This window comes from Coregonus clupeaformis, chromosome 8, assembly GCF_020615455.1.
Source record: "Coregonus clupeaformis isolate EN_2021a chromosome 8, ASM2061545v1, whole genome shotgun sequence".
In the NCBI taxonomy this organism is placed as follows: Eukaryota; Metazoa; Chordata; class Actinopteri; order Salmoniformes; family Salmonidae; genus Coregonus; species Coregonus clupeaformis.
Window position 1 is genome coordinate 54,359,734 of NC_059199.1, and position 27,113 is coordinate 54,386,846.

The window sequence follows — 27,113 nt, forward strand, 5'->3', positions numbered from 1 at the left end:
CATCATCAACACTTCTTCTGTAACTTCACATTTCATTTCGGATGACCTGGATGCTACTGTGACGAAACAGGTAGGTGACAACACTGCTAGCTACCATACTGACACTGTGCTGTGCTCAATGAGCTGTAAAATGAATTCAACTTCATGTCTGAGCTTGAAATGTCAGTGAAGTAGAGGTAATATGCTCAAAGGTAAGGCCCTTACTATTGTTTGTGTTAAAAGTACAGAGTAAATAGGCATATTTCTTAAGATCTATTGTCTGTCATTTCTGAGTCATCTGTGTGTTTTCTCCTGGCTCGGAAATGATTAAAAGGGACAACAAACATAATATTTGTATGTGTACTGCGTCATATTCTGTCTTTTATCAGGAAGCACCAGAAGAAAATGCCGACCCACCACGTGTGATGTCAGTCCCATCCTCTGTGATGACATCACCAACAGAGCCCCATCTTCACAGAAAGAAGCGTTGTGATTGGCTGAACCTTCATCAGGACCAATCATGTCTCTGACAGTGGACGAGACAGCTGGGGATCTCCCAGTGAGGGACGTAGGGCTGATGAGAGGAGGGCTGATGCCCACCGTACCAGGTAAGAAGGGTGGAGTGGGGGAGAGTGAGATGGAAGGGGGTGGGGGGAGAAGAGAGACGGGACAAGAGAAAAAAAGAATGCAGAAGAAATGAGTAACTGAACAAAACAGTGCATTTACATTTTACAATCATGTCATATCAAATATTAGTACTAGGAAATAAATAGATGTGATTGAAGCAATGTGGTTTAACACCCTGTCTCCTTCCCTGTCTGTCTGTCTCTCCTTTCCAAGACTCTGTGAGAGACGGAAGGTCATGGAAAAAACCACAAGTGCTCAAGATGAAAGGTGAAACAAAACTAGGAACTCACAGATCAAATGTATCTCTTTCTGGTAACATTTTCACCTCTAATCCCTTCTCTCTCTTTCTTCTCTACTCTCTTCTTCTCTTTTTTCTTCCCTCTTTCTTTCATCCCTCTTAATTCAATTTCTTCCTCCTCTTCTTCACTCTCGGTCTCTTCCCCATCTCCCCCTCTCTTTATTCCCTCTCTCTTTCCCCTCTTTCTCCCCTTTCTCTTTCGCCCCCCACCCACACTTTTCCTCACCTCTCTTCCATTCCCTTATTTTCCCTCTCCTTCTTCCCTCTCTTTCTTCCTCCTCTCCATCAGACCGTCAGAGGGTGTTCCAGGTGCCCAGGGAGCAGCTGGAGGACCAATGTTTACGTCTGCAAGAGGAGAACAACCTACTGAGACAGCACACACGCACACAGGAACAGAGGCTACGCAGGTACCAATAAGACACGCTTCTTTTTGTTCTGCGTTACATTACATTTTGCTACGGTGTGCCCTAATGAACACAACCCAGCTGAACCAGACCACCCAATGAATATCCTCCATCTCCTCTCTCCCCAGGATGTCTACCAAGCTGATGCGTTTAAGGGAGGGGCGTCCGGGCGAGGCCGGGACCAGGGTCATGGAGGTGGACATGGAGGAGACAATCCAGGAGCTGGAGGCGCGTGTGGCCACCCTGGAGAGCCAGAAGGGGGCACTGCAGAGCAAACTCAGCATGGCCAGGCAGCACATCATGGACCTTGGGCCTGGACGGAATTACCACAGACTCAGGGGTACTTAGTTGACTGTGTAAATATAGAGTGATATTTTGAGTCATGTATTTTGAGACATCTATGTGAAAATAATTCTACACAGTATTGTTCATGAAATTCAATGTATTGTCCTCCGTCCCTGGACGTCATCACTGATGTGACATGACTAAATCTCCACCTGGTTCCTCTCTAGGTTTCTTCCTAGATGACTGCCTTCTAGGGAGTTTTTCCTAACCACTGTGTTTCTGCCTCTGCATTGCTTGCTCTTTGGTGTTTTAGACTGGGTTTCTGTATATGACTTTGTGACAACTGCTGATGTAAAAAGGGCTTTAAAAAAGACATTTGATGGATTTACTAAATTAGTGAAAGCTATCCAGTGGATCCTCTGTAGTTGAACTTCTGCTTTCACTGATCCAATCATATTGGATAATGGATGATTTAAGGAAAGATGCATTTCAACACAGGACACCTTTTCCCTCTTTTTCCTTTCAGGGCGGGGAATAGATGGGGAGGGAGGAGTCAGACGAGCAGCACAGACAGCTCCGCCCCGCTACGGCCCCAGCCTGGAGGACACCAGAGGAGAGATAGAGAAATTGTAAGGAGAGAGCGAGAGAGAGAGAGAGAGAGCGAGAGAGAGAGTGGGTGCGTGCGTGCACGCAAGAGACCATGAGCAAAAAAACTGTTGAGTAGAGAAGCAAGTGTCTAACATTCGTCCAACGTTCTTCCCTCCCAACCCTCCACTACCACTACTAAACAGACATACGCTCCTCAGGTCCGTGAGTGAATGCCTGTCTGCGTAAAAACAGACCATTATAATTGCAAATCACTCTGATGTATAGTTAGACAAGCAACCCATGAGGCAGATCATAGGCTATGTTCCAATATCCACACTAGCAAACCACTTAGAATACATGCTTCATTTAATACATTACTTCATTCTAATTCTAACTCATGCTTCATTCTAAGTGGTGTTATTATGAAACCACATCAATTTCCTAACAGTACGCTAACAGACCCATAGATGAGAATGCTTTGCTGTGTGGCCTTTGTGATCTTACCTTACCAGAATTGTAACTACTCCTCTTTCCTCTCCCTCCTATATTTGTCTGTCTTCTTTCCTCTTTGATCCAGCAGGTCCAGTGTGATCGAGACCCAGCAGGTGAGGGTGACAGAGCTGGAGCTGGCTGCCCAGTCCCTGAGAGACACACTGAGGGAGAAGGAGAGAGAGATAGAGGACAGTATGAAAGAGATGAGGCGACAACAGGCCGACGGACACAGGTGGGGGCCGTTCACACACACATACACACATAAGCATGCACACACACACACAAGCATGCGCACACACACACAAACACACACACAAACACTTACCCATTCCTACTTCTTAGTACACCTCTGAACTGTAGTATGTTGTGAATCTAACCAATGATATTTTCCTTCTACAGGATCACTATAAAAGACAATGTGGACGTGATCCGCCTGCAAAAGCAGCTGTCAGACAAGAGCGCCGCCCTGCGTGTCAGCCAGGAGAAGTTCAACGTGTTGCAAGAGGTGGGGGACTCTCTCTACCTCGTTCATCTTTCTTTCACTTCATCATGATGAGAAACTCACAACCTCTACCCTGTTCTCTTTTTCTCTCCCTCTCTCCCTCCCCCTCTCTTTTTTCATCTCTAGGCTTATGAGGCTCAATTGGAAGAGGTAGTAACTATGAACAATCAATCAATAACATGACATAACTTGTATTGACCGTCTAAAATGCCATATGTCCACTAAAGGGTCAGAGGTCACTGAAGGAGAGCCAGGGGGCATTGCTGGAGAAGGTAGAGGAGCTGAGTGAACAACTGAAACAAGAGCGACAGAGAGCGCTGACACTGGAGGGACAGCTCACCACTACTACTCTTTCTAAGCAAGCCCTCGAGGAGGTACTGCAACGAGTCTGCAAGTAGTGGTGGAGGAAGTAGGTAGAAGTTGTCCCTCCCTACCCATTGATACAGGGCCAGACACTTCTAACTTTATACTATTCTATTCAGTTCCAAGAGAGAGTGTCAGACCTGGAAGGAGAGAAGAATCTACTGAAGGACAGCTATGACACACTCCTGGAGAGGTGAGTAATACCTTTGAATTAATTAACTATAGTAAATGGACTGACTCTCTCTCTCTCTCTCTCTCTCTCTCTCTCTCTCTCTCTCTCTCTCTCTCTCTCTCTCTCTCTCTCTCTCTCTCTCTCTCTCTCTCTCTCTCTCTCTCTCTCTCTCTCTCTCTCTCTCTCTCTCTCTCTCTCTCTCTCTCTCTCTCTCTCTCTCTCTCTCTCTCTCTCTCTCTCTCTCTCTCTCTCTCTCTCTCTCTCTCTCTCTCTCTCTCTCTCTCTCTCTCTCTCTCTCTCTCTCTCTCTCTCTCTCTCTCTCTCTCTCTCAGCACCTTATCTGCCCACAGTCATACAGAGGAGAAGGTGGACAGAGAGAGAGAGCTGGAAAAGGATAGGGAGAGAGAGAAAGAGGAGATCTGGAGGATGGATATAGAACGTCTTGAGGAGATTCTGCGAGTGGAGAGGGAGGAACGAGGGAGGCTGGAAGAGGAGAAAGAAAGGTTGCAACTGGACAAAGAGAGGATAGAGGAACAACAGGAGAGGGAGAGAGGTAAAGGAGAGAGATATTCAGTTCTATACTTCTTATTGGTAAAGCCAAGAGTTTCTTCTTGACCATGTGACCTGACCTAGGTTGTGTCCCAAATGGTACACTGGCTATTCCCAATATAGTGCACTATTTTTAGTGCACTACATGCAGAATAGGGTGCCCTTTGGACAAAGCCCTGGCATATAACTAGGACCTAGGGTTTTTCCTGGTCAGGTCACGTGGTCTGGAAAAACTCTTGTTACTTATTGGGTATAAATTGTTTTATAAATATCATAGGCAGTCTATTTTGTAGTTTGACAATTATTTGTATATTAATTTTGATAGAGTCCATTGAGTCGATTAGAGGAAAACATGATCGAATGGAACAAGAAGTTCTACAGTACAGACAGGAAGTCACATCACTGCAGGAGAGACTGGACTCAGTCACAAAGGTCAGAGGTTATTATTGACATGAATAACATGTTAATAATATGTTAATAACAACTTAATAATATATGTTATAAAACAGTTTTGCTCCCTTTTTTTTCGCTCTTTTTATTCTTTCCCTCCATTTCTCTTAGGAGTTTGACATGAGTGTTGAGGACCTCAGTGAAACCCTGATTCAGATTAAGGTTCGTCCCTTCTCAGATTAGTTAAATAATGACAATATAACGACATAACAATATAACAATATAAGAGGTCCTTTAAACCTTATTCACTTTCTCTCTTACTGTGCATTTTGTAATCCCTTTCGTAGGCATTTAGGCTACAGCAGGAGGGCCGTGAGGGTCTGCGGTTCCTCGGGATTGATGAGAAGGTAGAGGACTCATCCAGAGAGCTGAGGGACCTCCAGGCATCCCAAGCAGAGACTGTTTTAGAACTGCAGAAGACCAGAGACTTACTGTTACTGCAGCACCGCATCAATAACGATTTGCAGGTAGGCAGGTAGGCAGGTAGCCCCCCCCCCTTCTTTGAGCCCACCCCTCTCTTTATTCATGTTTTGTTTAGTCTGATGTTTTGTTGTTTTTCTTTTTCATTTCTGTAACTGTAAAGCGACTTTGGGTCCTTGAAAAGCGATATATAAATCCCATGTTTTATTATTATTATTATTAACACACACACGCGGGCATGCATGGACACTTGCATACACACAAAGGTAATTATAAAGGTTATCTTACATACTCTCCTCTTTCCTTCCTTCCAACCATCTTATCCCGCTCTCCTCTGTTCTCTTTCCTATTCCTGTCCTGTCACAGGCTGAGTTCAGCACGATGAAAGAGAGAGCAGAAAGAGAGAGGGAGGAGACCAAGAGGAGGGTAGCGGAAAAAGATAAACTACTTGGAAGAAGAGCCCTGCAAATCAACACTTTACAAGGTAAGAAGAATGTGGTAACACTTTATTTGAAGGCACACATATTAGCCACTCATTTGTAGTTTATATGTGTGTACATTAGTAGCTTATAAGGTCTTTATAATGTCTTATTAGCCATATATTAGGTCTTAATTAAGTGTTTTCTAATTCAAACATTAAAAGTGATGTTTTACCGGCCAATCCTTAATAACCTCATTGTAAGCCATAATAAAGGCGTATTAATAGTTAATAAAGAGCAAGTTACACAAGAAACAGACTCTTAGTAAGCGGTCTCAATGTGGGAATAATAAGGGCATAGTACCTCAATATGTGTTCCCTACTCTAAAGTGTGACGACTTACAATATTTGAATAAGATATCACTAATTCATTCAAATGGTATCTAAATAATTATTCTTTAAAGGAATAATCCACTCAAAAACGATCTTGCGTATTTTTTTAATTAGTCTACTGTTGATACAGTCCCAAAATGTTTTGCATGTCAGCAGTCAAGTTTTCAAGATATAGGATTTTCAAGAAGCAAAGTGTAATGCCGCGTTCACATGCTAGTCGGAACTCTGACATTTCTGACTTGCTGATTCGTTGAACGCGGCACATGTATAACTACAACCAGTTAGCAAGTTGGACATTTCAGAGTTTCCCAGTTCCGACTAGCATGTGAACGCGGCATTATTTGCCACATCATCATGATGATGCATTTTGCATCATATGATCCCTTTTCCTGATGATGTGGCAAGTTACACTTTTCTTTTTAAAAGTCCAATATCTTGAAAACTTGACTGCTGACATGCAAAACATTTTGGGCAGAAATAAAAAAAATACACAAATATAGTTTTTGAGTGGATTATTCCTTTAATATCAAAAATTAAATTGAGAGTTATCTACTAAAGCTCAGCTCAACGAGTTTAAAATCACTTTTTTCTTCTTCTTCTTTAAAGCCCAGCTGAAGGAGTTAGCCTACAGCCCAAGGAACTACAAACGGAACATACCACTACAGTACACCTGGCCGGGGGGGGACCAGGAAGTAGTACAGCCCATTGAAGACGACACCACTTTCTCTCAACTACGAGCGGGGGAGTCCCTTTTGGAGATCCACCTCAGGGGGGCAGCTTTCACCCCTGGGGGGCTACGGACCATGGGGGGCACCCGGGAAGGGACTGGGTCAAAGGGCGCAGAGGTTGTGACCTTTTGCACCTACGCCCTCCTGGACTTTGAAATGCACTCCACACCCCTGGTTTCGGGAGGGCAGCCCAACTACGGGTTCACATCAAAGTACCCCCTCTCTGCCCGTGATTTGGGGAGGCTGGGGGGTCAGGGGGGAGGGGTGCTGGTGGAGCTGCACCAGGCATTGGGAGGGGTGCGTTTTGTGACCCAAGGGAGGGTGCAGGTGCCACTGGTTGGAGCGGTAGAGAGGAGAGGGGAGCGGGTGAGCGGACAAGTCAACATCGCAGGTAAGTCTTAGCATCACCTGGTGTTATTATATTGCAGCAATAACGGTTTCAGCTATCATGGATCAACCACTGTTATAGCCACAATTGTGACTTTATTATGTGTTCTAATGTGCATCATTATTAGCAGACACTATGCGAGGCCATGCAAATGTGGGCCAGTAGAACTGAAACATTAGATACCAATAATATGACATACTGTGTAAACCAGTATAATTGCACCCATCACTGAGACTCACTTATTATCCCTTGAAGGCTCTGAGGGAGATGTCATAGGGATCCTGGACTTCTGGGTGCGTCTCTTCCCTCCTGCGGAGCCCATGGACACACTGATAGAGAGAGGAATGGACAGAATGACAGAGAGAGGAGCAGACAGATGGATAGCGAGAGGAACAGACAGACTGATGGACAGAAAGACCATCAGTCCACAGAGACAGTGGAGTCCCACCTGGGCCCAGAGAGCTCTAGGCTTGGAGGACAGTATGCATGAGGTAGGCTACTGAGACAATCTTACAACAGGTCTGTCATTTAAAATCCCTAGGTTTTATAGAAATCCTACTTGGAAGATTTCCTGATTTCCAGCTTATTCCCTCCTGATTCCAGGAATCTTCCAACTGAGATTTCTGTAAAACCTGGGAATTTGGGGAAAGTTACTGGAATTTTGCAAGCTCTGCTCTTAAAAGACCAAAGAATCATTGGGTGGTTGAATTCATGCAGAGCCCAATGTTATTTTCCACTACAGCAGGAACTATTTGACTATGGCGGAGGGATACCCAACGAGCTGGAGGTGGTGCTGGAGCGTTGCGTGGGCCTCAGCGCCCGCTGGCCGGGACTACTTCCGGACGCCTACCTCATCTACCGTCTCTACGACCTGCCGCCTCACGCTTCCCCTACAATACCGTGCAGCGCCGACCCGCTGTTCAACGACACGGTCAGCTACCCTCTGGCCGTGACCACTGACGTTCTGGAGTACCTAAGAGGGGGCAGTCTTTGGGTCTATGTGTTCGACGACAGTGATGATCAGACTCCACCTGCTTACCTGGCCAAGACACCCATACCGCTCCGCCCCCTGGCAGCAGGACGACCTATCAGAGGTGAGAAAATGACAGTTGTCATCAACCCTAATCCTACCCTATCTGTCCCCAATTCTGTAGAGCTACAGGGTGCCCTTGATTAGATACGTCAGGTGTCTTAGTGCTGAGCTGGAGTAAAACCCTGCAAACCCTTAAACTCTTCACATTGTTAAAGACAAAATAGATCATATTGATTCATAATACCACAAACAAAATAGTCTCACCTTCATGCTCTGACCTCTCAGGTGACTCATCCTATAGGTCTGTGGTTCCCAAACTGTGCCCCCCCTGGTTCCCAAACTGTGAACTCAGTATGACTTTCAACTTACTCCTGAAAGTTGTAATAGTAGAATGCACAAGGTGCATCAGCAGTTTTCCTCTTGTAATGTCAGTCATTGCAGACCTTAGAGAGCTATTTATAACTTGTCCGAAATGTCCAGATCAACTAGCCCATGTCAGCTAAAATCTTTTAGATAGGTTTTTTTGCCCATTGATTTTGTTGTAATGTTTGAGTGACTCAAATATCACATGAACACACATAAGACATGGCAAAATGTATATAATTGCAGGAAATAAGCTTTCAACCTGCAGAATGTTATCTCCGTAAACAAGAGGGGCATGAACAGTTTGTGTCATGAAGCTGATCCTAGATCTGTACCGTGGGGAAACTTTAGTCGTACCCCGGAGCCATGCTTCCTTCTGTACCTTGCTTCCATCTGTACCTTGCTTCCTTCCTTCCTACCTCCCTTCTTTCATTCAGTCCTTCCTTACTCTCAGGTGACTACGTTCTGAGGGACACGGGTGGCGGTCCGCGGGGGATGGTCCGCGTGTTCATACGATGGATGTACCCCTTCCAACCACCAGAGGGCAGCACCCAAAGACACAAGGAGACGGACAGGGTGGAGAGAGCGATGGAGAGGAGGAGCGAGAGAGCGGAGGAACTGCCGAGGCCTATTGCCAAGCCTAGAGTGAAGGTATGGTTAAAATTTCACTTTTACATAGAAATATATTAGATAGACAGGTCACATTAATTGTTAGCATCTCCTTTCTCTTACAACCTTTTTCTACCTCTCTTTATATTCTCCTTATTTCAGTTGAAGGTTGTTGAGCCCAGAGTGGACAGATCTGCTGCACAAAAAGAGACCTACATTCAGGTATGGAACACATTTGCACACAAACAACCAACCATTATCATCTGAATACGCAACAAAGTATATGCTCTATTATGAGATTTGAAAAACTCAGAGATACTGAGTTATCACTCTCTGTACCTGTTTGCCCAAGCCCCGGCCTCCACCAATCAAACTGCGACTACCCCAACCCGACGCCCAATTAGAGCGAGCCACACCTGTGACATCACCGGAACCAAGTGGCGCCACACCCCTCCAGTCTCCAGCGAGAAAACGGGCCACACCTCTTAGATCACCTGCTTACCAAGCCACACTCCTTCTGACACCTGGGACGAGTCAAGCCACGCCCTCCCAGTCGCCCGCCAGGAAGCGGGGGACCCCTTTGAGGCTACCTGAGGTCAGAGGTCAGAGTTTGCCTGTGTCAGAGTTGACCCCATCTCGACCTGACTCAGCTCGTTCCACCAGGAGCTCCGCCAGCGATGATAAGAGCTATGTTAAGGTGAGTGGATATAGATTGTATAGCGAACATGTGAATGTAGACAATGGTCATAAGCAATGCTAACATGTAGGAAAGATCATAGGGAACAAATGCAGTTGCAAAAGCAGGATCTCATTTAAAAGGTGTGTATAAGACTAAAGGGACTGCAAGGAATAGAGATGCAGTATAATGATTTGATCATCATACCTTAAGTGAACGTTTGACATCTTTATCTCTTCCTCCCTCTCAGGACATCCCCTCACTGGAACAGGTGTCTATGGAAGAGGAGGAGGAGGAGCAGGAGGAGAAAAGTGACAAAGGTGATAATTAAATACAGTGCTATCTATATCCTATTTAAGAACAATAAAGTACTCTTGTCCTGGAGTTGAATAAGAATATCCTGATGTCATGAACAGTCATTCGTTCTACTTCCCTCTGTAGCCCAAGTGGATAGTGAGGTCATGGAATCCAGAGAATCAACGACCTCCAACCGTAGTGACGTCATCATTATTCCTCCATCTTCAAGGAGAATCAGAAAGGTAAGAATTAATCAATCAATGAATCAATAAATTGGGTCTGGTGACCAACTGATTGATTTAGGCAAGAATGAGAAAAATAGAAAATATACAGTACCAGTCAAAAGTTTGGACACACCTACTCATTCAAGGGTTTTTCTTTATTTTTACTATTTTCTACATTGTAGAATAATAGTGAAAACATCAAAACAATGAAATAACACATATGGAATCATGTAATAACCAAAGAAGTGCTAAACAAATCAAAATATATTTTATATTTGAGATTCTTTAAATAGCCACCCTTTGCCTTGATGACAGCTTTGCACACTCTTGGCATTCTCTCAACCAGCATCGCCTGGAATGCTTTTCCAACAGTCTTGAAGGAGTTCCCACATATGCTGAGCACTTGTTGGCTGCTTTTCCTTCACTCTGCCGTCCGACTCATCCCAAACCATCTCAATTGGTTTGAGGTGGGGGGTTGTGGAGGCCAGGTCATCTGATGCAGCACTCCATCACTCTTCTTCTTGGTAAAATAGCCCTTACACAGCCTGGAGGTGTGTTGGGTCATTGTCCTGTTGAAAAACAAATGATAGTCCCACTAAGCCCAAACCAGATGGGATGGCGTATCGCTGCAGAATGCTGTGGTAGCCATGCTGGTTAAGTGTGCCTTGAATTCTAAATAAATCACAGACAGTGTCACCAGCAAAGCACCCCCACACCATCACACCTCCTCCTCCATGCTTCACGGTGGGAACCACATATGCAGAATTCATCCGTTCACCTACTCTGCCTCTCACAAAGACACGCGGTTGAAACCAAAAATCTCCAATTTGGACTCCAGACCAAAGGACAAATTTCCACCGGTCTAATGTCCATTGCTCGTGTTTCTTGGCCCAAGCAGGTCTCTTATTATTATTTGTGTCCTTTAGTATTGGTTTCTTCGCAGCAATTCGACCATGAAGGCCTGATTCACACAGTCCCCTCTGAACAGTTGATGTTGAGATGTGTCTGTGACTTGAACTCTGTGAAGTATTTATTTGGGCTGCAATTTATGAGGCTGGTAACTCTAATGAACTTATCCCCTGCAGCAGAGGTAACTCTGGGTCTTCCATTCCTGTGGCGGTCCTCATGAGAGCCAGTTTCATTATAGCGCTTGATGGTTTTTGCAACTGCACTTGAAGAAACATTCAAAGTTCTTGAAATGTTCCGTATTGACTGACCTTCATGTCTTAAAGTAATGATGGACTGTCGTTTCTCTTTGCTTATTTGAGCTGTTCTTGCCATAATATGGACTTGGTCTTTTGTATACCCCCCCTACCTTGTCACAACACAACTGATTGGCTCAAACACATTAAGAAGGAAATCAATTCCACAAATTAACTTTTAAGAAGGCACACTTGTTAATTGAAATTCATTCCAGTTGACTACCTCATGAAGCTGGTTGAGAGAATGCCAAGAGTGTGCAAAGCTGTCATCAAGTCAAAGGGTGGCTATTTGAAGAATCTCAAATATAAAATATATTTTGATTTGTTTAACACTTTTTTGGTTACTATATGATTCCATATGTGTTATTTCATAGTTTTGATGTCTTCACTATTATTCTACAATGTAAAAAATTGTAAAAATAAAGAAAAACCCTTGAATGAGTAGGTGTGTCCAAACTTTTGACTGGTAGTGTACATCCTACGTTTTTCTATGATTTTCATTTGTAAATACAATGGCAGAAAAAAGTTTCAGAAATCTTATTTCTGTGTTTCAGGGAGACAAGTTGAGAGTGGAGATTCTCTCTCTCTCTTTTGAGCCCACCTCCCGAGTGGCTCTGGACGAATCAGTGCAGCGCGTCTATGTGGAGTACCGCCTCCTGGGAGTTCCCATGGAAACCACGGAGACACCCATGTCCCTCCGTAAACCATCGGACGGGGAGGAGATACATTACAACTTCACACGAGGTGTGTGTGTGTGTGTGTGTGTATTTGGACTGGTGTGGGTGTTGATGCTACTATTGTAATGCAGGTATCAGCTCGCTCAAATTCCCTGTCTCACCATATATTCATTATTTCCCTCCATTCTCCCCTTCTCCCAGTCATCTATGTGGACAGCTCTGAGGCAGCCCCACTCAGACGGTACCTGTACACCATGCTGGAGGGAACTGACCCCAACCAGGGCAGGTGAGAGAGAGAGAGAGAGAGAGAGAGAGAGAGAGAGAGAGAGAGAGAGAGAGAGAGAGAGAGAGAGAGAGAGAGAGAGAGAGAGAGAGAGAGAGAGAGAGAGAGAGAGAGAGAGAGAGAGAGAGAGAGAGAGAATGATACCATTACATTCCAGCCATTACTATGACCCCGTCACCGATTTAAAGTGCCACCAGACATCACTGGATGATACCCATGAATGTGTATGTGCCATTTTCAATAGTGTCAATACATGCTATAATGTGTGTGTCTACCCAGGTTGAAGTTCACAGTGGTCAACGAGCCAATGGATGATGATGATGACGAGGAGTGTATCGACGTTGGCCACGCTTTCCTGGACTTACGGGAACTGCTGCTGACAGGAAATGACATCACCGAGCGGCAGATTGACAGTGAGATTCTATATTTTTCTATTGTTGTAAATATTTCTGTGACATATTCTAAAATGTCTCCTCCCTTATGCATTGCAATTCTTACTCTACTCACCCCTCTCTATCTCTACCACTACCACTCCTCCTTCTCTTCCTCTCTCCTGCTCTCCATCTCCCCCTCTCTTTCTCCTTCCCACTCATTCTCCCCCTCCCCTCTCCATCGCTCTCTCTCTCTCTCTAAATAGTTGTCAGTGTGGATGAAGAGAAAGAAGTGATGGGAAAACTCAAGGTCTCTCTGGAAGCGGCAAAGACATTGACTGGGATATACTGGGACTATCGCCGGAAGAGAGATGAAGAGACCAAGAAGGATGAAGAGAACGACGAGAAGGAGGAAGAGAAGGAAGAGAAGGAGGAAGAGGAGGAAGAGAAGGAAACATTGAAGAAGGAAGATGAAATACAAGTGATAGATTATGACATTGATGATGATGACAGTGACTTTTACTAAAAGTGGAAATATGAAAATTATATCATGAAACAGATAGGAATTGTGGTCCATGTGAATAGATTGTGTGACTGACAAACTAACCACTATTAAATAAAGAATATATTGAATGAGAATAAAAGTCTGACCTTGTATAATAAAACATATTACTGTCTGATCATGGTATTATTTTTCGGTGTGTAAACTAACTAAATACGGTATAAATAATATTTGTAGAAACTTGTAGAAATAGAGATCAAACTGCATCTAAAAAATAGCTGCCTGTTTGTTTGATCAATGAGTCCTATGGCAATGATACTGTGTATCATCTCGTTATGATCACAGTGACTTTCATTTACTACCATCTACTGGACAAATGTGGTCATTATGACCGAATTACCCTATTTACGACCTGTCATAATAAATACGACGCGCGCTCCGCCAAATTCAAATTCACACATGAAAAATTCCACGCGGTGAATGGTTTGCAGATGTAAATCATCGGACTCAAAGATTAGCCGCATTTCGATGCCTTTTCGACTTAAAATTATCACAGTATTTTGTCAAACCATAGAGAACTTATTGTCCAACGTTCGACTAATGCTAGTTGAAAATACTTTTATGTTGATGGATTCTCGCAATGCTGGTGGAATTTGAGTTCTCATTCCCTGTCTTGCTCGCTAGCTAGCTAGCTACTTACTAATGGCTAGCAATACAGGTGCAAATTGGTGTTCCAATTAATTAGCATTCGAATGACTAGTCATATTTTCAATAACATTAAAGACGAGGATTGTTGTGGCAGAAGAATCACGTACAAAAACTGCATATTTAACCAAACCGCTCTGGAAAATCAAGTTGCCAGCAATCTGCATTCTCTTTTTTAGCTCCCAAAATGGCTTGCTAACGTTAACTAACTATAGTAACGTTAGCAGCCAACTAATAATTTGATAATTTGGACAATAACTAGATTATTCAGACCAGGGCAAGGGGTGTCCTGGTTAAGATAGGTTTGACTTCAACCACCTGCCTACATTTATTAATTTTAATAGCTAAATCAAGATAATTCAAATTCAACTGAACATGGTAAGTAAGCATGTTGACCTGGTTGATTGCTCTGGTCCAGTGCGTTAGTGTGCGTTCCTTCACTATTGGAGGAACGCGCACTAACGCCTTGGACCAGAGCTAACCCGATACATTATCAAATAGTTATCATCCTTGTTAATAACAGTCTGAATGAGTTGCCAAATAGCCTTTTGTCCTGCCTAGCAATGTGTGTTAGCTTTATGTGGGGTTTGCAACAATTGGAACACATGCATTGGTGACTATTGAAGTGAGTAGGCTAATTCCCAGCAATGTCAATGAACACACCACTAACTATAATGGCTACTCGGGCATCTGAAACTCTGATTCAATCAGTTATCACACAATTTGAAATTAATGTCTGATATGCACTCCTATAAATATTGGTGACCTAATCTGTACGTTAATGAACAGAGGGAGAACATGAAGGCTGTGAGCCAGCAGCAAGCCAGCCAGCTCTTACACAACAAGTTTGTTGTTGTCCTGGGGGACTCCAGTAAGTGTACAAACCAATGTATGTCAGTGGTTCAATCTTTAATCTCTAGACCCAAGAAGTCCTAGCCCAGGGGTATCAAATCTTACCCTACGAGGTCCAGATACTGCTGGTTTTCTGTTCGACCTGTTAATCAATTGCACCCACCTGGTGTCCCAGGCCTAAATCAATGCTTGATTAGAGGGAAACAAATAAATACAAACAAAAAAAGTAGTTGAACTGGCTTGGCTTCAGGGGTCCAGATTTGAATTTGAGTCCTAGCCTGTGGTTATCGCATTGAATGTGCAGTGCACCCCTTGGATGACAAATTGCCAACTGAACTTACATTGACATTGGCAGTCAATGTCCATAATTTGTGTTCTCCACAGTTCAGCGCTCAGTGTATAAGGACATTGTGCTTCTGCTGCAAAAGGACAAATATCTCAGCTTGGCTCAGCTCAAGACTAAGGTAAACCTTGACTCACAGATTTGGTAGGTGAAAGGGAGATCTGCCATGCAACATTTCTAGAAATACATTTGGTCTATAGATTAGGACTGGGCGATATATTGTATTTTAAGGTATAACGGTATGGATTTTTACAATACTGTCTATAAAGGGATTATCATACAGTGCTAAATAAATGATAACTTCACTGTCAGTTTTGTCATAGTTTGGTTGAGTATGAAAAACATTTGATTGAAGAAAGCCCATTAAAACCACTTAGAATTGCACTACTCATAAAACCGAGAACTTGTATTATTCAGAAATATAAAATACTATCATAACGCCATACTGTAAAAGATAAGAAAAATATTGTGATATGATATTTTGTCCATATCGCCCAACCCTATAGATGCATTCTATCTCTATTGCAATATTTTTGCAGCTTTGCTTTCAATGCGGCCTAACAAACAGATCCATGATTTGCCTCCCGAGTGGCGCAGTGGTCTAAGGCGCTAGCTGTGCCACTAGAGATCCTGGTTCGAATCCAGGCTCTGTCGTAGCCGGCCGCGACCGGGAGACCCGTGGGGCGGCGCACAATTGGCCCAGCGTCGTCCAGGGTAGGGGAGGGAATGGCCGGCAGGGATGTAGCTCAGTTGGTAGAGCATGGTGTTTGCAACGCCAGGGTTGTGGGTTCGATTCCCACGGGGGGTATGAATTAAAAAAATATAAATAATAATAATGTATGCACTCACTAACTGTAAGTCGCTCTGGATAAGAGCGTCTGCTAAATGACTCAAATGTAAATGTAATGATTGATTTAATTATACCAGGACTAAAGTGGCTTCTCCTAGCTTCTTCCACCACCCCACCCTCTCTCTCTTCCCCACCCTCTGTCCCCCCCCCTCCCTATCTACCCCCTCATCACCAGGGAGAGATGAGCTTCGAGCAAGACATCCTGGTGGAGGGCGGACGTCTGGGTCAAATGACCAATGGGACGGAATACCGTGAGGTGCGTCAATGGGATGAGAAAAAGGAGAAGACAGTGAATCTTTAGGAAGTATACCTGCACTGGGAGCCAAATGGAACTCTCAGTGAATGGCCCTAAATGACGCAATTATAACTCTTGGCATCCATGTGCACTTCCTGATCTCTTATGACATCTAGGTGCGTCAGTTCCGGTCAGACAACCACCTGGTGCGGTTCTACTTCCTGACGAGGATCTACTCGCGCTACATGCAGAGCATCCTGAGGGACTTCGAACACGGTCTCAAACCAGACGTCGTCATCGTTAACTCCTGCATCTGGGACGTCTCCAGGTGACCAGTCTATTAAGGAAGACTGCAGGTTTCACACACACACTTATTTCTTCTAACATTAATGATGCCTACTAGGTCTGTTTATAGTGTTCACACTGTTAATCTTCTCAATCTGAAACCTCCAATAATAAGAAAAGGCAGTAATCAACTAAAAGACAATATGAGGACAGTCCATGTGCTTATGGATAGTTGCTATTTTCCTTTCATGTCTTCAAATCTGAAATAACAAGTTTAAGGTGGAAATGTCATATTGCTGAAAACAAAAAAGCACTCATTGTACAAGTAGATAATAATGAGCGAAGATAATGAATCAGTTCCATTTCTCCTTACTGGTGATGTGGGTGGAGCTAAATCTATAGTCCTGTATCATTGGTCAAACGCATATCCTTTCCAAACCAAGCCTTCAAAATAAGAGTTTGGTGTGTTGTGCGACACATCTTGGTGTTAGTTACAGATGCCAATGCTGAATAAGCCATTAGACTGAATGGTTTTATTGGTTCTGTAGGGATGTGTAATGGACTCTTGGTTTCTTCTTATGGTAAAGTGTTTTATGTTTTTGTTGCCGTGGCTGTTGACTTTGCATTGCCTCCTTGAGGGCTGGCTGCTGCAGGCATAGCTTTAGGCTATTGCCAAGCTACAGTGCATTCGGAAAGTATTCAGATCCCTTGACTTTTTCCACATTCTGTTACATTACAGCCTTATTCTAAAATGGATGATAAAAAAATGGTTTACCCTCATGAGAGCCAGTTTCATTCTAGCGCTTGATGGTTTTTGCGACTGCACATGAGGAAACTTTAAAAGTTCTTGAATTTTTCCGGATTGACTGATCTTCATGTCTTAAAGTAATGGACTGTCATTTCTCTTTGCTTATTTGAGCTGTTCTTGCCATAATATGGACTTGGTCTTTTACCAAATAGGGCTATCTTCTGTATACCCCCCTTACCTTGTCACAACAACTGATTGGCTGAAACGCATTAAGAAGGAAAGAAATTCCACAAATTAACTTTTAAGAAGGCACACCTGTTAATTGAAATGCATTCCAGATGACTACCTCATGAAGCTGGTTGAGAGAATGCCAAGAGTGTGCAAAGCTGTCAAGGCAAAGGGTGGCTATTTGAAGAATCTCAAATATAAAATATTTTGATTAGATTAACACTTTTTTGGTTACTACATGATTCCATATGTTATTTCATAGTTGAGGTCTTCACTATTATTCTACAATGCAAAAATTTAAAAAAATAAAGAAAAACCCTTGAATGAGTAGGTGTGTCAACTTTTGACTGGTAGTGTAAAAAATATTTTGTATTCAGACCCTTTACTCAGTACTTTGTTGAAGCACCTTTGGCAGCGATTACAACCTCAAGTCTTCTTGGGTATGGCGCTACAAGCTTGGCACACCTGTATTTGGGGAGTTTCTCCCATTCTTCTCTGCAGATCCTCTCAAACTCTGTCAGGTTGGATGGAGAGCGTCGCTGCACAGCTATTTTCAGGTCTCTCCTGAGATGTTCGATCGGGTTCAAGTCCAAGCTCTGGCTGGGCTACTCAAGCAACTCCTGCGTTGTCTGGGCTGTGTGCTTAGGGTTGTTGTCCTGTTGGAAGGTGAACCTTCACCCCAGTCTGAGATCCTGGGCGCTCTGGAGCAGGTTTTCATGAAGGATCTCTCTGTACTTTGCTCTGTTCATCTTTCCCTCGGTTCTGACTAGTCTCCCGGTCCCTGCCGCTGAAAAACATAGCCAAAGCATGATGCTGCCACCACCATGCTTCACTGTAGGGATGGTGCCAGGTTTCTTCCAAACGTGACGCTTGGCATTCAGGCAAAATAGTTAAATCTTGGTTTCATCAGACCAGAGAACCTTGTTTGTCATGGTCTGAGAGTCCTTTAGGTGCCTTTTGGCGAACTCCAAGCAGGCTATCATGTCCAATCAATTGAATTTACCACAGGTGGACTCCAATCAAGTTGTAGAAACATCAAGGATGATCAATGGAAACAGGATGCACCAGAGCTCAATTTCAAGTCTCACAGCAAAGGGTCTGAATACTTATGTAAATAAGATATTTCAGTTTTTAATTTTTAATACATTGGCAAACATTTCCATAAACCTGTTTTTGCTTTGTCATTATGGGGCATTGTGTGTAGATTGAGGATTTTTATTTAATCAATTTTAGAATAAGGCTGTAACGCAACAAAGTGGAAAAAGTCAAGGGGTGTGAATATTTTCCGAATGCACGCTAAGGATCTCTTAGAATCTTATGCCGATTTTCTTTATTTTAGGCTCAAAAGAAGTGTCCCCCTCTTACATCCGGTAGGCCTCTTTATATTTCGCTGTGTTTTGTATGTCTTCATGGTTGTTGTGCTTTGGAAAGGCACTGTAGTGCCGCCCTATAAAACGGACCCCCAGCCTGTCTCAAAGTCATTCATAGTCTTACCTAGCCTATCAATCACAATGTCCAGAAGACGCAGACAAACCACCAGCTGCCCTGTCCGCAGGCGCCGCCGTCCCAGTCCAGGCATCGCAGGAGTGAAGGTCGCGGGAGGCGTTAGACAGCCCGGGTAACCTATGTGCTCTAACCGCCCCCTCGCCGGTTCTCCTCCCAACCCGACCCCTCGTGTAGAGTCAGAGTAGAGCAGGACTGTCCGGCATACCAGCTTTGCGAATGCCGCCCTTCGGGACTGCGATACTCCCATGGCTCGCAGCACTTGGTTGTTGCGACTGGGCCACTTACCCCTGGCCCCTACCGGGCCTGCTTAAATAAAATATGTGGTTTTAACTAATACTATTACGACTTTGACCTGTTATTGTTAGATGATTTATACGTTTGTTTTAAGCAGTAGAAATATCTAAAGGTTTATAATGTAGGCCTGATTTCATGAACCATTATAGAGGGAAATCATTATTAATATATAACAGTTAAAATGGCCAAGAAGTAGCCTACTATAATGTAGGTCTATTACTTTTTTTGAGGACAGACACAATTAAAACATTAACACATTTAATTATTGTTTCTGTAGGGCCTATAAGCTCAATAAATGGGCACATTTGAAAACAATAGGCGTAGAGCCACTTGGACCATGAGACCGAATCTTTCCCCAAAATTGCTTTTCTGGCCTTCCCTTCCCATTTTCAACTCTCCATTCGCAGCTTTTCTCTTACTGAATTAAACATGTTAATGCCACTGAATAGTGGCTACAAAGCACAATAAGGCTGACGTCAAACGCCATAACAGCTACACAGTGAATGCAAACGCAGGACAAAACAGCGATCAAAACTACATAATGCATTGAAATAAAAGGCATAAATTAAAGGATTAGTTACACTAATCAAGGAGACAAAGAAACTTGACTGAACAAATGGCGAAATCAGGAAGTAGGCCTAGACTACAAAGGAAAATTCCACGTTTTTAAAGGGAGCCGAGGCCACGCCTGGCTTTATTCAGCACGGCTTAATGGACAGCACCTCTCCTGCATCTCCACTCATTGTCACAGGTATGCCTATAGCGAAGCTCCGTGGTGCTGAAATGGACAACGCCTCTGTTCAGTTGGCAATAGATACAGTATCTCCCCTTTTGGGGAATTTTTGACAGGTTATAGGCACAGTTCAATACACCGACATTGTCGTTTTTGCCTCAGTAGATTAACGTGAACTTTTTCTGACCAGAAAGTTGACGCAACTGAGTGGCTGCAAGGGGGATTTTTTTTTTTTTTGGCCCACTAACCTAAATGGAATAGTATGCTTAACCTTGGTATTATATATATATATATATATGGCTTAAAACACATAACCACCTTTAGGGGCATACACTTGTAGCCTAAGCTTGCCAAACATATATCATAATCCTTTGCTTTCACAACAAACACAATTCTTATTTTGAAAGCTAGGTTGGATAGGATATGCATATGGCCAATGAGATGGGACTACATATTTAGCCCCACCCACATCACCAGTAATGAGAAATAGAACCATTTACTCTCATTATTTTGAAAAACTGTGCTTTTTAGTTTTTGGCAATATGTAGGCTAGTCAGTGGCGATTTTAGCATGTAAAGCTTGGTGGGGCAAAAAAACACATGTGGGATGCATGCCAGCAAAGCCACAACACTAAACAATACATTAATTGCACTATAATGGTGACAAACGGTGCCCACAAACTGTTAGGGCCTACATAAAGCTGTCACAACAGCAGAGTCCCAACACCTTACCACTGCTACACCTGGCTATCAGCTGAGCCTTGTCTGGCAGCGAAACAGTTCATTCAGCCTCATTTACCTACTTTTAAAAACACATAGCTGATATGACTTCCTTTAAACAAATGTGGTTTCTACTGACAATTGAGATGTACAAACTATGGCATAAGGGGATGACAAGCGGATAAGAGGCAATCCGTAATTTCGATTAAGACATTAATGACCGAGCTAGGACGGACATAGTCAATATAAGTATTTGTTCAGCACTTTTGAAATGTACAGCGACAGAATTCAGAACATGGGCCGTTCTTACATTATTCTCCCTGTACGCCAAGTCAGAACCGTAGGATAAATTAAGGGGGCATATAAGCAGACAATGAAAGCTATTACAATATTAGATGATTTACATTTCTCTAAAACAGGCTATAGGCTACATGTGCACCACCAAGTCAGAACAGTAGGCGAAATTAAGAGGTGAAAATATACCAAATTATTAGGGTAAGGCACATGGGCTACTAACAGCTTACTACACAACATACACTTAGTATTACTTTCTTAGCTACAGTATACATATCTCCCTGACATATATCATAATTTATACAGCAGCATATAATACATTTTAGGACTCAACTTGTTGTGATGTGCTCACTTGAACAGTAAGATGGCGTGGCGGTCCTTCGTGGGCAAATGTCATCAAAGAAAGAGAAAGGGGCCGGATTTACAATTCCAGTTGGATGACCGTTCAAAACGCTTTTTCCCAGTCTGAGCTCGTTTATTCCCGACTTCCCAGTTGCAATGCTTGCAGTTAGCCACTGTCACCGATTCCGTCCAATCCACTCGTTGTTGAATTTGCAATTTCCAACTTGTTGTGTAATGTTTATGGCCGATGAGCACCGACACATTTTATCTATAATTTATCTTCATTATTTATCTTCATATGACAAGGATTAAAAAGGATTTGCCAGTAGATTGTCGACTTGATTCATGATGACTGCTAGCTAAGATTTTGAAAGTAAGTTGTTGACATGATCAGTCCAGTCAAAGCTACTGTACATATAACGTGATTTGACATCATTTTATCTGTGGCCAATGACCTTGAGCCTTCTTGGAAGGGCACTTCTAATGTAATGCTATGGCAGGACCCAAAGGGCTAGAATTTTGGATGTCTACCCTTACTAAGGATTTAGACTTGGCAGTGACGTTGTGTCCCCATGTGTGACAGAACACTGAGCCAATCACAGTGCAACGCTCCTATTTCGTGCTGGCTTGCCGCACCACCACAGACAGCACTGAGCTAGGCTGAAACACCTGCATTTTGGAGCTGCCTTACTCAAGAAAACAAAAAGACCATGTTTGTATGCGGCTTTATTAACTAAATGTTTTTTTTTATTAATTACATTGTTTGCAAACTGATGTGACACTTATTAATGACAAAATAACATGCAAAACAGGCAAGCCCCCCCCCCAAAAAAAAAAAAAAGTGGCGCAAAATAGTTGCCACCACTCCCAAAAAATATGGTCAAACGTTTTCAGTGTTATATCTTTGAGAACTAACGTTCACCAAAATGAAAAACTAGACAGTCAGGGAGAATCTAAAATTTCCAAAATGTCATTGCATGAGGCCTGGAATGTTTTTTTTAAATTAATTATTTTAATTACTTTTTAAATTGGCATAAAACCATGGCAAAATGTGTATAATTGCAGGAAATTAGCTTTAAAACAGCAACATATTTCTCTGCGGCCAAGAGGGCCTATAAAATCTGCAGTCGTAGACCGCTCCATTGTCCACAGCCACTACTACGCCCCGCCGCCCCCCACGCTAACTTTGCCACTGCTGCTGAAAAATATCCTAGGGGAACACTGAAGTGTGAAGTTAAATTCAATGTGTTGTATTGGGTAGAGGTGTGAATATCAGGGACAGGTTTTTGTGCAGCTCAAACGGGAACAGGGGGCAGGGCTAACCCCGTGGTATCCCAATACTACTCAGTATCGTGATACTTGGCCTGGTATCACAATCTAGAGCAAAATGTTGGTATTGTGACAACTTCATCCTGAAAATAGGCACATTTACTTGCAGTTTTTCACAGATTTTTCGTGTGCACATTTGTTACTTTTTTTTGGGCCCTCACCAGTTTGTGTCCCTGGTCTTGTCTTGACTCCTCACCCAGGTATAACCCTAAATGGCACGTTGAGTACAAGGAGAACCTGCACAAGTTCTTTGAGAAGATGAACTCCATCCTGCCTCCTGAATGTCTGGTCCTGTGGAACATGACCATGCCCCTGGGGAAGAGGATTGTAGGGGGCTTCTTCATTCCTGAGGTAGATGACGAGGCAGGGTCGTGTTCAATAGGCACGGAATTGGAACAATCTTGATATACTACCCAAACTTTAATGCTTATTTTTGGTTTTCCATTTTCAGAATGTTTGCTCCTATTGAATGTGACCCAGTAATTGCCCAATTATAGTAAATGATGTACAATAACAATGGTTACTGTGACAACCTACACGGAGACGCTAAATAACTATTATAGCTTACCCTTTAATTTCTCCCAACCAGATCGAGCAGAGGGGCCCAACGCTGTGCTACGACGTGATCCAGGCCAACTTCTACAGCAGCAAGATGGCCGACGCCTACGGCCTTGACGTGCTGGACCTCCACTTCCAGTTCCGCTTCTCGCTCGAGCACCGCATGAAGGATGGGGTCCACTGGAACTCTCTGGCCCACCGACGCATCACCACCTTACTGCTGCAACATGCTGCAGAGGCCTGGGGAGTGTTGCTGCACTGTCCTGCCACTACTGTTGGTTAGTACACACACACTCACTGTAAATACATACACACTGGTACTCTGGCCCACTGATGCATCACATCCTTACTGCTGCTGCACAGGTCTGGGGGTTGGTGCTACAGTGTTCTCTCACTAATACATATTACACACACATCACCTGTCTGTTTGAATTTCACTGTTAGTTGAAAGAGACTGGTATTCTTCTCCCTGTAGAGCACATTGATCATTCAGAGCAGCAGCAGCTCAAAGCCTACACAAACACCATGGCCAAGAACACAGGTAAGTGGTGTCTTCCTCCTCACTTTATTGGTCATTACAGTAGTACCATGCCGCGTTATCGTAACGTTAAGGCCATTACATTACATTCCCTCAGTGCTACACAACTGGAGCTACCCACCAGAGCCTCATTGCAGGAGACCAGACCCCAGGATGATGAACCCGGGTCACTGCAGTGGTAAATAGGTTGCCTGCCTGCATGGTTCACTGACTGACTGACTGACTGCCTGCCTGATTGCATGGTTCACTGACTGACTGCCTGCCTGATTGCATGGTTCACTGACTGACTGCCTGCCTGATTGCATGGTTCACTGACTGACTGCCTGCCTGATTGCATGGTTCACTGACTGCCTGCCTGATTGCATGGTTCACTGACTGACTGCCTGCCTGATTGCATGGTTCACTGACTGACTGCCTGCCTGATTGCATGCTTCACTTGCTGGCTGGCTGCCTGCCTGACTGCATGGTTCACTTGCTGGCTGGCTGCCTGCCTGACTGCATGGTTCACTTGCTGGCTGGCTGCCTGCCTGACTGCATGGTTCACTTGCTGACTGACTGGCTGCATGCATGGTTCACTCGCTGACTGACTGGCTGCCTGCATGGTTCACTCGCTGACTGACTGGCTGCCTGCATGGTTCACTCGCTGACTGACTGGCTGCCTGCATGGTTCACTCGCTGGCTGACTGACTGCATGGTTCACTCGCTGGCTGACTGCCTGGTTCGCTGCCTGACTGCTTGGTTCACTGCCTGACTGCCTGGTTCACTGCCTGACTGCCTGGTTCACTGGCTGACTGCATGGTTCACTGCCTGACTGCATGGTTCACTCACAGACTGACTGCATGGTTCACTTGACTACTGTGGAGTTTAACCTGCATCTTCACCTAATGCCTCTTCAAAAAGGCTGCGGTCACTCACATAACCACGTGACTTGCCTCCTTCACACCTGTCCCTCTGCACAACACCTGAGTAACCACTAGAGGGCACTGCTGTGCGTGGCACAAATCATAGTTCATGTGATTTCTCCCACAGCTGCATAATGACTCATGACCACAGGTTCTGAGAGTGTTTGGATCCTAAGGAATCATTCAGTGAGTGGATATAAATGTATGTGTACTGACCCTGCCATGTAATTCACTAGTTGCCTGGGAAACAGAGAGGTTTGGACACTCTGACGGCTACGAGCCTCAGGGAGAATATTTCACTCCCAATTCAGCAGGTATGACTCAGATATTTGTATAAAGACTTCCTAATACAGTTCTTGAGAAACCTTTTTGGGAAGAAAAATGTTGTATTCATTATTTCAACTCACTGAACAACTGCAACATCCGTCTCTCCTCATGTCCGGTCCTGTATCTCTAGGGTGGCAGCCTGCATTGGACTCTGTCCTTCAGCCCTACAGATCTATGGAAGGACAGTTAAATGCTTATGTACATTAAACTGAACAACATATTTTTTTTGCCATAGGATGGCATCCTGCGGAGGACTCGGGTCTTGAGCCCTACAGACCAGCTTTGGATGCACCCCACAGGCCTCTAGAAGGGGAATACGACAACTGCGGAGAACAGTTCTACGAGGTAAGAGGGGCAGACACCATTGAGGTTTTTAAAGAGACACTTCACCACTATTTACAGTTTTCTCATGTAGACACTGGTATGTTGCTGGAAATGATGACCGGTTAAAAGTGGTGAGGTTTAAAACTTGGTCTTTAATCTGTGATTTGACTGTGTTAGGCATCCTTATTTTATTCTTCTATTTGCCTTTTGTTTGCTTTTATTTCTTTCATTTGATTGTTTTACTGTGAAGTGTCAAGTCACAATTTATGTACCAATAGAATTTCACAATGTTCCCCCCAAAAAAAAAAAAAAAAATGAATACATACATTTCGATTTGATTCTATGAGGACGCTCTCCCCGTCCGCCCCAAGTTCGGCGCCGGCTACTTCAGCTTGGAGGAGAACCAAGCCAACAGACAGAGCCTGGTCAACAGACAGCCGACTGCCCCGGTGCATCACAGACACACCCAGGTGCTCAACAACAGACAGACGGTGGTCTACAGACATCCCCCAGTCATCAGACACTCACTGGACAACAGCTACAGTGAAAATAACGGAATGGTCCGGAACAGTAGTAAGTTGACAAACACGTGCGCACCCTAGTGTAATCATGGGACCTCTGGCACTGGCCGTAGTAGGCAAGACAGACTTCGGACACGGCCATTAAGTGTAGTTCTGTGTACCTATCCATCTGGATTCCATTGTGTGAAGCAGAACATTTATCCATTGGAGCCACTCCTCCCTTGCTTGAACCAAAATGGATTTACAAGTAGAGCCTCTGCTCTGTAGTAAAGAATTGTATCAATCCTGGAGTGATTGGGCTTTAAATGACTGTTTGTTCAGCACTCTCCCTTTTCTCTCTTCCAGCTGGACACTACAGACCGGTGCAGCATAATGAGGCCTACCACCACAGACCCTACGTCCCTCTCCCTCCCGCTTGGCCTGAGAACCAGTACGTGATGAGGAAGAAACAACCCAAGAAGCACTATGCGCCGTATACATGCCAGAGACCTCACCAGTACCACAGATACTGACTGGAAAGCTCTTGTACTTTAGTTCTGGTTAGCCCTTATACAGACCGTGTATCGCATTGCTGTGGACGGTCGAACGGTTCAGAACTAGGGCACAGTCTTTCCTGGTCGGGTCAGGGGGGAAAACTCCTGGCCCTAAGGAGGGAGTGGCACGTTGGGTCAGGAGTTTTTCCTGGACCATGTGACCAGGAAAAACTCTGGGCCCTGTATATAGTGTTCAAACTCATCAAGTGATTGTGTATGGGCAGCACTTAAAAAAATTTAACTTTCAGGAGTTGTCTTTCATAATTCTGTCATTTGCTCTATTGTGCATCCCAAACATGGGTGGTGCCTTACAAAAACTAAATTTCTAGAGGGCTGTGTAGTCTTTTGCTCTTGAAATAGTAGTTTTTTTTTGATAATTTTTCTTTACTATTTTGAGGCTTTTTAAGTTGAAAGGCTATGAAATTCTGTTCTGTGTTTCCTATGTTCTGTCAATGTCAGTCTTTCTTAGTCTTTTCTTGCCACTGTGAGGGGGTTGGTTGTATGTTTAGGAACACTGGAGAATTGCCATGGCATACTGAAACATTTTTACATTTATACAATAAAATTACACTGATTTCATGTTTAGTTCTCATTGTCTCATCCTCTCCTCTTTGAGTGTGTTTTAGGTCAGGTCTAGGCATGGAAGGAATGTTA

The 27,113-nt window shown here is 43.8% G+C and overlaps 2 protein-coding genes across 7 annotated transcripts; both read left to right on the forward strand.

Moving 5' to 3' along the window:
- The first annotated feature begins 491 nt into the window (after window positions 1-491).
- rpgrip1 (RPGR interacting protein 1) lies at window positions 492-13,468 on the forward strand. Of its 4 annotated transcripts, XM_041882720.2 has the most exons (28): window positions 492-587; window positions 820-873; window positions 1,194-1,311; window positions 1,437-1,648; window positions 2,120-2,222; window positions 2,385-2,399; window positions 2,762-2,905; window positions 3,073-3,178; window positions 3,302-3,325; window positions 3,403-3,549; window positions 3,658-3,731; window positions 4,043-4,263; window positions 4,585-4,691; window positions 4,821-4,871; window positions 4,997-5,176; window positions 5,496-5,613; window positions 6,547-7,059; window positions 7,312-7,547; window positions 7,799-8,150; window positions 8,907-9,103; window positions 9,224-9,283; window positions 9,414-9,758; window positions 9,988-10,057; window positions 10,179-10,276; window positions 12,015-12,204; window positions 12,339-12,423; window positions 12,700-12,833; window positions 13,058-13,468. In XM_041882720.2, the coding sequence occupies exons 1-28, from the start codon at window positions 500-502 to the stop codon at window positions 13,315-13,317; spliced, it is 4,302 nt and encodes a 1,433-aa protein (XP_041738654.2). In that variant the 5' UTR covers window positions 492-499; the 3' UTR covers window positions 13,318-13,468. The 4 variants fall into 4 exon arrangements, with proteins under 4 accessions (XP_041738654.2, XP_041738657.2, XP_041738655.2 ...); XM_041882723.2 differs by lacking the exon at window positions 3,302-3,325; XM_041882721.2 differs by lacking the exon at window positions 2,385-2,399 and having other exon boundaries at window positions 2,759-2,905.
- A 295-nt stretch (window positions 13,469-13,763) lies between these two features.
- fam113 (family with sequence similarity 113) lies at window positions 13,764-27,038 on the forward strand. Of its 3 annotated transcripts, none has more exons than XM_045222083.1 (13): window positions 13,764-14,376; window positions 14,788-14,869; window positions 15,235-15,314; window positions 16,219-16,299; window positions 16,455-16,606; window positions 22,957-23,107; window positions 23,346-23,592; window positions 23,790-23,855; window positions 23,950-24,030; window positions 24,991-25,068; window positions 25,317-25,426; window positions 25,753-25,978; window positions 26,272-27,038. In XM_045222083.1, exons 1-13 carry the CDS (start codon window positions 14,374-14,376, stop codon window positions 26,436-26,438), a joined length of 1,524 nt encoding a protein of 507 aa, XP_045078018.1. In that variant the 5' UTR covers window positions 13,764-14,373; the 3' UTR covers window positions 26,439-27,038. The 3 variants fall into 3 exon arrangements, with proteins under 3 accessions (XP_045078018.1, XP_045078019.1, XP_041738652.1); XM_045222084.1 differs by having other exon boundaries at window positions 25,777-25,978; XM_041882718.2 differs by lacking the exon at window positions 24,991-25,068.
- Window positions 27,039-27,113: the final 75 nt, after the last annotated feature.

Coding starts and splice junctions, on each gene's coding strand:
- rpgrip1 (XM_041882720.2), top strand. CDS start 500: ATGTCTCTGACAGTGGACGAGACAGCTGGGGATCTCCCAGTGAGGGAC. Junction 7,060..7,311: donor CGGACAAGTCAACATCGCAG/GTAAGTCTTAGC, acceptor TATCCCTTGAAG/GCTCTGAGGGAGATGTCATA. Junction 8,151..8,906: donor AGCAGGACGACCTATCAGAG/GTGAGAAAATGA, acceptor CCTTACTCTCAG/GTGACTACGTTCTGAGGGAC.
- fam113 (XM_045222083.1), top strand. Junction 23,856..23,949: donor CACCATGGCCAAGAACACAG/GTAAGTGGTGTC, acceptor ACATTCCCTCAG/TGCTACACAACTGGAGCTAC. Junction 25,069..25,316: donor TTTCACTCCCAATTCAGCAG/GTATGACTCAGA, acceptor TTTTTGCCATAG/GATGGCATCCTGCGGAGGAC.